This window comes from Sus scrofa, chromosome 1, assembly GCF_000003025.6.
Source record: "Sus scrofa isolate TJ Tabasco breed Duroc chromosome 1, Sscrofa11.1, whole genome shotgun sequence".
Classification (NCBI taxonomy): domain Eukaryota; kingdom Metazoa; phylum Chordata; class Mammalia; order Artiodactyla; family Suidae; genus Sus; species Sus scrofa.
The window spans coordinates 63,694,974-63,705,863 of NC_010443.5; the positions used below are offsets into that span (position 1 = coordinate 63,694,974).

Genomic DNA, 10,890 nt, shown 5'->3' on the forward strand with positions numbered 1-10,890 from the left:
AGGAAAGATATGGTCTGTCCCTGGGACTGCTTCTCTTCTTTTTCACCCTAGATCCATTTAAATTTAGAGATTTAGGAAAAATGAAAGAGTCAAACATGCCTTCATATGACTGACTACATATCACTGGCATTGATCTAAATCAAACGAAATCAGTCTAATGCTTGTGGCCTCTCATGATGTGGCCACATAGATGGGATATGTTGTTTTGGTCAGATGTTTTCAGTTTGATGTGACTCCCTCTCGTAGCAAGGACTCCGCCTAAACCTTCAAACGGGTCCATTTAAATCTCTCTCCTACCCCAGCAAGGTACTGTTTCCCTTCCATTCTTAAGCTTGAGCAGTGATTCCCAACTGCCTGGACAGGTCCATGTATCTGCCTGCTTGCCATGCTCTTCACGAGCCACAGAAGGATTGTTGTAGCATGGGTCAGAAGTCAGTAGTTTAGTCGAGTCTTCCAAGGCATATTATGATTTTCAGATCCTGCTGGCCAAGCCATTCCAATAAGGTCTACAGAAATTTTGCTGGAGAAGCATAATACTATGATCAAGAATGCTGCCAAACTTTTTACAAAACTCATCTTTGGAGAGGGGTACTGAAAAGGTGCCACACACCAGACAGTATAACGAGCATCCATGGTACAAATCCCCTTATTTTTAGAGGCATCCTATTATGAGTGAGGACCCCTCACCTGGCCTTAGGGAAAAACACTTTTCCCATCACAGTGGAAAAAAGAGGGAGCAGCCTCTCTTACCCCAAATTCTCTTCTTTTCACAAGGTAGGTGGTGCATACTCTCTCGCCCTTTTCCTCCCTCTCTCCCTTCATCTTTCTCTTACACTGCTGGAGCAGATGAGAGGAATGAGGACTGCATCTAGCCTCTTTGGCTGACTGGATGTTGACTGGCTCTCTGATTTTAGAGTGCTTTAGCATATATTTATCCCTAGTTTGTGGTCTAAAATTCAAGAACAAAGATAAATTTCATTCGTCTTTTTTTTTACAGTAGTGAATATACATTTTTTTTGAAATTTTACTCAATAAGTGTCAAAGGCATAATCCCAAAGAAATCTTTTTTCCCTATAGGTAAGAAAAAAAATTCTAAGTAAATTGTCAGAGGAAACTAAAGTAGCTCTCTCAAAACTCCATAGCTCTCTGAATGAAAAGGTAAGTAAAGTTTTATTCTGTTTAGATATTTGGCCTAGAATTTGTGGTCTCCGAGTGGCTTTTTATTAGAATAATTTAAAAGTAAATCTAAAACTACTGTCCTGCACTCAGATACCTCTTTGGGAGGTGAAAGAAGAGACCATCATAGGGGGCATTTTACCCTCTCTAGTCCTAAATCACAATTTCAAACTTAATGAAAAAATGACCCTTTAAAATATTATGTTCAGGGGGTTCCCATTGTGGCTTAGTAGTAATGAACCTGACTAGTATCCATGACGAAGCAGGTTCAGTCCCTGGCCTTGCTAAGTGGATTAAGAATCCAACGTTGCCATAATCTGTGGTGCAGGTTGCATACATGGCTCCGATCTGGCATTGCTGTGGCTCTGGCATTGGCCGGCAGTTGTACCTCCAGTTGCAACCCTAGCCTGGGAACTTCCATATACTGCAGGTGTGGCCCTAAAAAAAAAAAAATTTTTTTTTAATTATATTCAGGATATAAAATTATAAAATAGTATTAAATGAATGTTTTTCTTTAGGTTACCTGTTTATGTAAAAGTAAATAATGGTATTAAATACCTTTCCAGAGCATAGAAGACTTTCTTTCTTGCCTGGATTCTGCAGCAGAAGCTTGTGATATTATGGTGAAAAAGGGAGACAAAAAAAGGGAAAGGTAACATTGAATTAATCTGTATTAATAAACTTTTAGGTGTGTCATATTTCATTGAAATTGGATTTTGACTATCTGAATCTGTATAGAGAATGCCTGTAGACCTTTAAGCATAGTCAGTCTTCATGTCCTTAGGTGGCCCTCTCAGACCCAACTTAATAAGGCAGCATAATAGGTTGATGAAGCCTGGGAACTTACTAGCCTAAAGACTTTCTTTATAAGAAATCTTTTTTTTTTCTTTTTTTTTTTTTTTTTTTTTTGTTTGCCTTTTCTAGGGCCGTACCAGCAGCATACGGAGGTTCCCAGGCTAGGGATCTAGTAGGAGCTGTAGCTGCTGGCCTACACCAGAGCCACAGCAACGCAGGATCCAAGCTGCATCTGCGACCTACACCACAGCTCATGGCAATGCTGGATCCTTAACCCTCTGAGAAAGGCCAGGGATCAAACCTGCAACCTCATGGTTCCTAGTCGGATTCATTAACCACTGAGCCACGACGGGAACTCCTTTATAGGAAATCTTAAACAGTGCACTTCTGTTTGATACCCAACAATTCAAAATAAATTGCATACTTTGAGTATCCCTATATATTTTTTTATCATTTTCTAGCAAATTATTTTATCCATGCCATTTAGGGTTATGTATGTCTGTATTCTATTTTAAAGATTCTTTAAAATATTTATGGAACTAGGTTAATTAAACTAGAGAAGCTAAAAATGGATAGATACATAATGGAAGAACTGAAATTGATGAGAACTTGTTAAAATATATATGTTTATGTGATTTTATTTTTGTTCAGGCAGATACTGTTCCAGCATCGACAAGCACTGACTGAACAACTAAAAGTCACAGAAGACCCTGCTCTTATTCTGCATCTCACATCAGTTCTATTGTTTCAGTTCTTGACCCACAGCATGCTTCATGCACCCGGAAGATGTGTCCCACAGATCATTGCTTTTCTGAGTAGTAAAATTCCAGAGGTATTACATTCTCAGTACACTCGAAGCTTTTTGATTCTTAATATTTTTAATGGATAGATGTGAATCATTGTGAACACTAGGTCACAAAATGTTTTGATATTCCTGATTCCAAGAATGGAAACAGTGAACTAGGATGTTGATTTTAAAAACTCAGCGTAGCTCCAGAATGTTTCAGGATTCCTATAAGACCCATGGTAAGGTATATTCTGAATTTGGAAATTAAGCTTTTAGAAAAGATGTAATGTTAATGTTCAGTCTTCCATTTCAGTTTATGCAGATGTAACTTAGCTTCAAAGATTGATCTGCTTAAAAAGTCTGTCATGCACAAATTCTTCTGAGAAGCTCCTCAGCTAAAAAGTATCTTGGCTACTTTGAACTTCCGTATCACTTTGACTGTATCTTTGGTGATAGAATCTGGCTCAGTCAACTTAATTAAATAATCTGTAGTCATGTTTTATATCCCCCAGACTGTAAACTCTTTGAGGGCAAGGGCTTTGCTGGTTTCAGTTTTCTGCTTATAAGGACAATAATTTGTAAAGATGAAGACCTGCAATGTATACTGAACAAATCCTACTTTGTTCCAAAGAAAATTAAATCATGTTTTTTAACTTTTCTTCTCCTTTCTCTTTTCGTAGGATCAGCATACCCTTTTAGTAAAGTATCAAGGTTTGGTTGTAAAGCATTTACTTAGTCAGAATAAGAAGACTGGGCAGGGAGAAAATTCCTTGAGTGATGAATTAGACAAAGAACAAGAAGATATCACAAATACTACTCGTAAAGAGCTTCAAGAACTTTCTTCATCCATTAAAGACCTTGTTCTCAAATCGAGGAAATCATCAATGACAGAAGAATAATGATTTTAATTTACTTAATGTTGTATAGTAGACATTTTTTGCCTAGAGTTAAAGGTGAGTGGTTACCAAAAAAAATAATCATTTCACAAGCCTCAGTCCCCTTAATAGCACCTCCCACATTCACGGTTTAGTTAAAACAGTAGCATTGCATTCACTGTAAATCTTATAAAAATGTGAATTTTTGTAAATTGAGTTCTCCATGGAAGATTTCTTTTTCACATTATAATTCTAAAAATTATACATTTCATGTTTATTTTCTTTTTAGATGCTGAATGAAGAATAAATTCTCTGATATTTTTCATTTCTAGGAAAGGGCTCATTTGTTGTGTTATTGGATTTCAAGTGACATTATTATATTTACACACATTAGGCAGCAACTTAAAAAAAAAAGCCCTTGGTGTCAGAAATGAAAAGAGTGTATTTTAAATTTTAACGGAGAATATTTCAAACCTAAAATACCAAAATTTGCAAGATATTATTACTAAGCCTTTACTTATAGAGGGCCTCTCATCTCCCCACAGGAGTGAACTTTTTTGTGGCTGAGGGTTTCAGGATTACCTTTACAGGTGCAAAAGGACACTAGAGGGGCCCATGCATTGCTGCACCCTGTTCTAAAATAAGATACTAATAATATTTAGAGAAAAAATATAATTTACTACTCATAGGTATGTCACATTTTAACATTATAATAGCTAAAAATTTAATACAGATAGTTTTCTTTAACTCAGTTTTCATTTCCAGATTTCATTTTTTATATCACTAGTTACTCTAGCACCCTATACTATGCTGTAGGAGTATCTATAAGTACATTTAAATCATTGAAACTTTTTTTTCAAAATTGAAACCCTTATTAAAAAGTAAGTATTCTTGGAGTTCCCATTGTGGGCTCAGCAATAAGGAACCCAACTAGTAATCCTAACAGTGTGGGTTCGTTTGGTATCTGGCCTCACTCAGTGGGTTAAGGATCTGGTGTTGCCATGTCATAGATGCAGCTCTCAGATCTGGCATTGCTGTGGCATAGGCTGGCAGTTCAGTCCCTGTCCTGGGAATGTCCATATGTCACAGGTGCAGCCTAAAAAGCAAAAAGTATTCTTGTTTTGTTAAGATCAGTAGTTAAAAGGAACTAAAATAGTTCCTTAGAGTAATCATTTCAGCCAAATGAGCTTGAAGCAACAATTTATTGTGTACCAAAAAGGAACTTAATTATTTAAAATCTCAAATATTAAAAAAAACTTTTATATAATTCCTTATAACTATGTTTTGAAATGTTTGAATACAAAGATCAGTCTACCTCTAATTCTAGACAAAGTATTAATATTGACTGAAGTTAATTTGCTAAGCTTTATTAAAGTTGATGGGAATATAAGAAATTTAAAAATATTTTCTACTTGTAATTTTCTATTAATATATTTTCTAAGGGGCAAAGGAAAAAAAAGTGACAAATCCTCTGTGACCATAAACTCCAAATAGTTTTATTTATTGATTTAGCTTCCAAAATGTTGAACACAAAACCTCATTTTTTTATCCACTCTTTAAGGACCTTATCACTTATGTTTCAAGAGATACCAAAGTAATCCACATTTGTGTAAAACTAGGTCATAGAAAATGAAGCAGCTAAAAAAACCATACTGTCCTATTTTGTCTGCATTAAATTTTATCAAAATGGTTCTTATTTTTCCACAGTAAATAAGAGTAGTTTATTGTTCTTGTAAATAAAATTATGTAGCTGATTTTGTATGTAAAAATCTAATTTCATTAATAATATCAAAATTGTTAAAAAATTATCTACTATGATCTTAATGGGCAGATTTAAGGATGTTATTTAAAATAAAATTACCTTGTGGTTTCTGTTAAATTTTATGATACTTTGATGCTTCCATTATTTTATTTACTTGTTAGGATTAATTGATGCATATATTATATGTAATGTATTTACATTTTAAAATTCTTATTCTGAACATTTTTAAAGCACTTTATTTTTTTTTTACACAAAGATAGTTCCATAGTCCTCTGTCTTTCATTCCTTTAAGGTTTGTCATTAACGAAACATTTCACCTTAGAAAAAAAGCATTTTCAATTAGCTAGATTTCAGCAAACCTGTGGCTAAACTCTTACCCGCTATTCCCTACTATTGCACATAGCAGAGATATTTAAATAGTGTATTCATGTGCTCTATCTCTAGACCATGTGTTTTTGAAACACATGGTCAAAAGAAACCTACTTCTGGCCATCAGAAAGATTCAGTGAAGGTTGTGTATCTTACCAAAATCACAGTGTATTTTATGAAAAGATCTTAATGCCCTAATGCTAAATTAGAACAATAAATGTTGGAGTTGCTTAACCTGAGTATAGCACCACCTTGAACTTTTCGGAGATTGTACTTTAATCAGACCATAAAGCACTAAGAATGAGGTCAAAGTGCAAAAGTGATCTGAAGTATAGTGTACCTGTAAATTAAGAAAGAATGGTTCATTCCTTCATCAGAAATTCCACTTGACCCATGGCCAGATAGGTATCCTGTAACTAATTTTTATGAATTTGGTAGGGGGTGGGACGATGAAAGATTTGCTTGCTTTGACTAATACCAGTTAGTCTTTTGCACCAGTGTATATGGGAGATTAAATAAAAACATTTATAAACTCTGGGATGTACATTTTCCACAAATCTGGCAGCACTATTAAAGTAGCTGTTAAAATGATCTGCAGATTCACACAAGTTACTCCATCATGAAGTCCACACTAGGCAAACAAACAAATTAGAACCCAGGACTCCATAGCAATCAGAGAAGAAGGAAATATAAGGAATCCAAATTGGAAAGGAAGAAGTAAAATTGTCACTGCAAGAATTCTCATTGTGGCTTAGCAGTAATGAAACTAATTAGTGTCCATGAAGATGCAGGTTTGATCCCTGGCCTCAACTCAGTGGGTTAAGGATCTGTTGTTGCCATGAGCTGTGGTGTAGGTTGCAGATGTGGCTTCAATCTGGTGTGTCTGTGGCTGTGGTATAGGCTGGCAGCTGTAGGTCTGATCCAACCCCAAGCCTAGGAACTTCCATATGCTGCAGTTATAACCATAAAAATCAGAAAAAAAATTGTCACTGCAGATGGCATGATACCATAGAAAATCCTGAAGATGCCACCAATACACTACCAGAGCTCATTAATAGATTTGGTGAAGTCTCAGGATACAAAATCAAGATACAGAAATCTGTTGCATTTCTATACGCTAATAATGAAATATTAAAGAGAAATTAAGGAAACTATCCCATTTGCCATCACATGAAAAAGAATAAAATACCAAGGAATAAACCTACCTAAGGAGGCAAAAGACCAACTATAAGACACTAATGAAAGAAATTGAGGATGACACAAACAGAAGGAAAGTTATATTCTTGAATTGGAAGAATTAATATTGTTAAAATGATCCTACTATTCAAGGAAATCTATGGATTCAATGCAACCCCTATCAAATTACCAATGGCATTTTTCACAGAACTGGAACAAAAAAAATTAAAATTTTTATGGAAACAAAAAGATCCCAAATAGCCAAAACAATCTAGAGCAAGAAGAAAACAGCTGGAGGAATTACACTCCCTGACTTCAGACTACACTATAAAACTATAGTAGTCAAAAATGTATGGTACTGGCACAAAAACATAGATCAACAGAAGAAGATAGAGCCCAGAAATAAACCAATGCACTTATGGTCAATCTACAAAAAAGGAGGGAAGAATATGCAATGGAGAAAAGACAGTCTCTTCAATACGTGGTGCTGGGAAAACTGGAAGACTACTTGTAAGAGGATGAAATTAGAACATTATGTAATACCATATATACAAAAATAAGATTGATTAAACACCTAAATATAAGACGACATTATAAAACTCCAAGACAGGCGTTCCTGTCATGGCACAGTGGAAACCAATCCAACTAGGAACCATGAGTTTGCGGGTCCCATCACTGGCCTTGATCAGTGGGTTAAGAATCTGGTGTTGCTGTGAGCTGTGGTGTGTCTCAGATGGCGGCTCGGCCCTGAGTTGCTGTGGCTGTGGTGTAGGCTGGCAGCTGTATCTCTGATTGGACCCCTAGCCTGGGAACCTCCATGTGCTGTGGGTGGGGCCCTAAAAAGCAAAATAAATAAAATTCCAAGATGAAAACATAGGCAGAACACTCTGACATACATCACAACAGTATGTTTTGGATCTATCTCCTAAAGTAATGGAAACAAAACAAAAATTGGAGCCAAATAAAATTAAAAGACTACACAGCAAAAGAAACCATAAACAATTTGACAACTTACAGGATGAGAGAAAATATGTGCCAATGATGTGACCAATACGGGCTTAATTTCCAAAATACATAGTTTATAGAGGTCAATATTTAAAAAAATCAAAAAATGGGCAGAGAATCTAAGTAGACATTTCTCCATAAAAGACATACAAATGGCCAGTAGGCACATGAAAAAATGTTCAACATCACCAATTAGGAGTTCCCGTCATGGCTCAGTGGTTAACGAACCCAACTTGTAACCATGAGGTTGCAGGTTCAATCCCTGGCCTCTTTCAGTGAGTTAAGGGTCTGGCGTTGCCATGAGCTGTGGTGTAGGTTGCAAATGCAGTATGGATTCCACATTGCTGTGGCTGTGGCGTAGGCTGGCCACAGCTCTAATTAAACCCCTAGCCTGGGAACCTCCCTCCATATGACACGGGTGCAGCCCTCAAAAGACACACACAAAAAAATCACTAATTATTAGAGAAATGCAAATGAAAACTACAATGAGGTATCACCTGATACCAGTCAGAATGACCATCATTAAAATGACTGCAAATAATAAATGCTGCAGAGGGTATGGAGAAAAAGAAATACTCTTACATTGTTGGTGGGAATATAGATTGGCACAGCCACTGTGGAGAACATTCTGGGAATTCCTTAAACTGAAAATAAGAGTTACCATATGATCTAGCAATCCCACTCCTGGGCATTTATCTGGAAAAAACAAAAACGAATTCATACAGATACATGCACACCAATGTTCATAGCAGCACTATTTACAATAGCCAAGACATGGAAACAATCTAAACTTCCATCCACAGATGAATGGATAAAGACATAGTATATACACACACGATGAAATATTACTCAGACATGAAAAGGAATGAAAACTGCCATTTCCATCAACATGAAGACACCTAGAAATTATCATATGAAGTCAGAGAAAGACACACATGCGATCACTTATATGTGGAATCTTAAAAAAAATGGTGTAAGGGAACTTATTTCCAAACAAATAGAAAACAAAGGGGGGAAGGGGAGATGGGGATAAATTTGTAAATTCGGATTAACAGATGCTACTATATAGGAAATAAACAAGGACCTTCTGTATAGCACAGGGTACTATATATACTCAATATCTTGTAATAACCTATAATAGAAAAGAATTTGAAAATATATATATATATACATGTATATGTGTGGGTATAACTAAATCACTGCTGTACACCTGAAACATTTTAAATCAGCTATATTTCTTATAAAAATAATTTTAAGAAAAAACTAGAACCCAGGACAGACTTCTTCCAAACCCTCTCAGCAAGAAATCTTGACTTTTGGGCCTTCAGAAACAGTGTTACTTCCATTTACATCATACAGAAAAGGAAGGAACGACTACTTAAATTTTTTTAAGTTCCCATGTTGTGTTTAATCTGTTTTTCCAGGCTTGCCTCTATTTGCACCTCTGTTCCTCTTCAATGATTAGTAAGACTTAACCTGGATCTGTGCTTGAAGAGCAAGAAGGAAGGGATTATTATGGGGTGTGATGGAAGAAAGGGAAGGCATGGTGTAGGCCCACAGCGGCAGCTCAAATTGGACCCCTAGCCTTGGAACCTCTCCAAGCCACGGGTGTGGCCATAAAAAGAAAACAAAAAACAAAAAAAAAATAGTGCTCTCTGGGATGCTAATTAAGATCTTTTGTGAGCTTAATGAAGCTTTGGTGGGGAGTTTGAGGAGGGAGCAGGAATCTAGAGGTTGGATCATTCAGTGTAGATAACCCTCTCAGGAAGCACAGGAGTAATAAAGAGGGTGGTAGCTCCATAGCTAGAAGGGGATATAGGCAGCCTTCTATCTCCTAGACTCTAGGAGAAAGGAGAAGATTAATGTCTATCTCTGGTGTCACGAGGATTAAAACCTATCACTAATTGAATGTACTTGTGTCCTTTCACTGAATCAATTTGTTGCTGCTAATCACCCATGTTTCATTTTCATAATATCTTCATCATCAAAGTCAGGTGAATAACAAAGTATAGAATTGATTGGCTTTTTATTTCCCTAGCTTAATTTTTTGGTTGTACATAACTGAGTGTGGCCTCAGAAAATATTAACATATCATTACTCTGGCACTTAGAACAAGGACAGTTCAAGTTTGGTCTGGGGATAAATGAAGTTAAGGCAGAACATTTCCTTCCTCACCCATCTTTGCAAACTGAAGAAACAGCCTCAAATAGAGAGTTTTGGATCAAATGCCACTTACTTTATAAATCAATTTGACCCACTAAGAATTCCTGTTGTGGAATAGTTCATTAAAGTTTTCTTTTGATCCAACTCTTGAAATATCTAGCCACTTTGCAAGTTTTGACTTAAGATTTCAAAAAACTAAGTCTGTGCTTAAATGAAGTCATATAGCTTGGCATGACATAACAATTGTTGGCAGCTCATAGGGAAATAGGCAGCAGCAGGCAATGTCAAGTCCACAGGGCAGGTGCAGGAAGCAGGTAACTACTTTGAGCTAGTCAAATCCAGACTCAAAGTTTGAAAATTTCCCAGGAAGGCAGTGATAGAGGCCACAACCCACTGCTCATCTCTCAAACTACCAAAAGCTCTGCAGGTGAGAACATTGGGCCTCATCTCTTTCCAGATACTAGCAGAAAAGTTCTGTAGTTTGGTCATTTCTAACCTATAAGAAGGATTCTGATAGTCACTGAATAACAAAACAAAAACCAGATTAATGAGGGAAACAGAAAACACATCACTCTTTATATAATTTTTAAAATTTAAATATGTACTTCATTCAGCCTAGGCAGTGGAAATTTTTTGAGTGTATGTGAAAGTCTGGATGTGCACTTTTATTTTAAACTTTTCGGAGATTATCCAGACATTTCAAGCACTAATTCTGGCAGGATTTCCCTTTAAGGATGTCCTGCAGAGAATTCCTTACTCATAATTTTAAGTAAGAATTGACA

The 10,890-nt window shown here is 36.2% G+C and overlaps 1 protein-coding gene across 1 annotated transcript in view; it reads left to right on the forward strand.

The window, feature by feature from the left end:
• The window catches only part of UFL1 (UFM1 specific ligase 1), a 60,343-nt gene extending 56,385 nt beyond the window's left edge, over positions 1-3,958 (forward strand). Inside the window, 4 exon segments of the mRNA NM_001243440.1 lie at positions 1,078-1,158; positions 1,743-1,828; positions 2,623-2,803; positions 3,439-3,958. Of these exon segments, the coding sequence (NP_001230369.1) occupies positions 1,078-1,158; positions 1,743-1,828; positions 2,623-2,803; positions 3,439-3,657 (567 nt within the window). The 3' untranslated portion in view covers positions 3,658-3,958.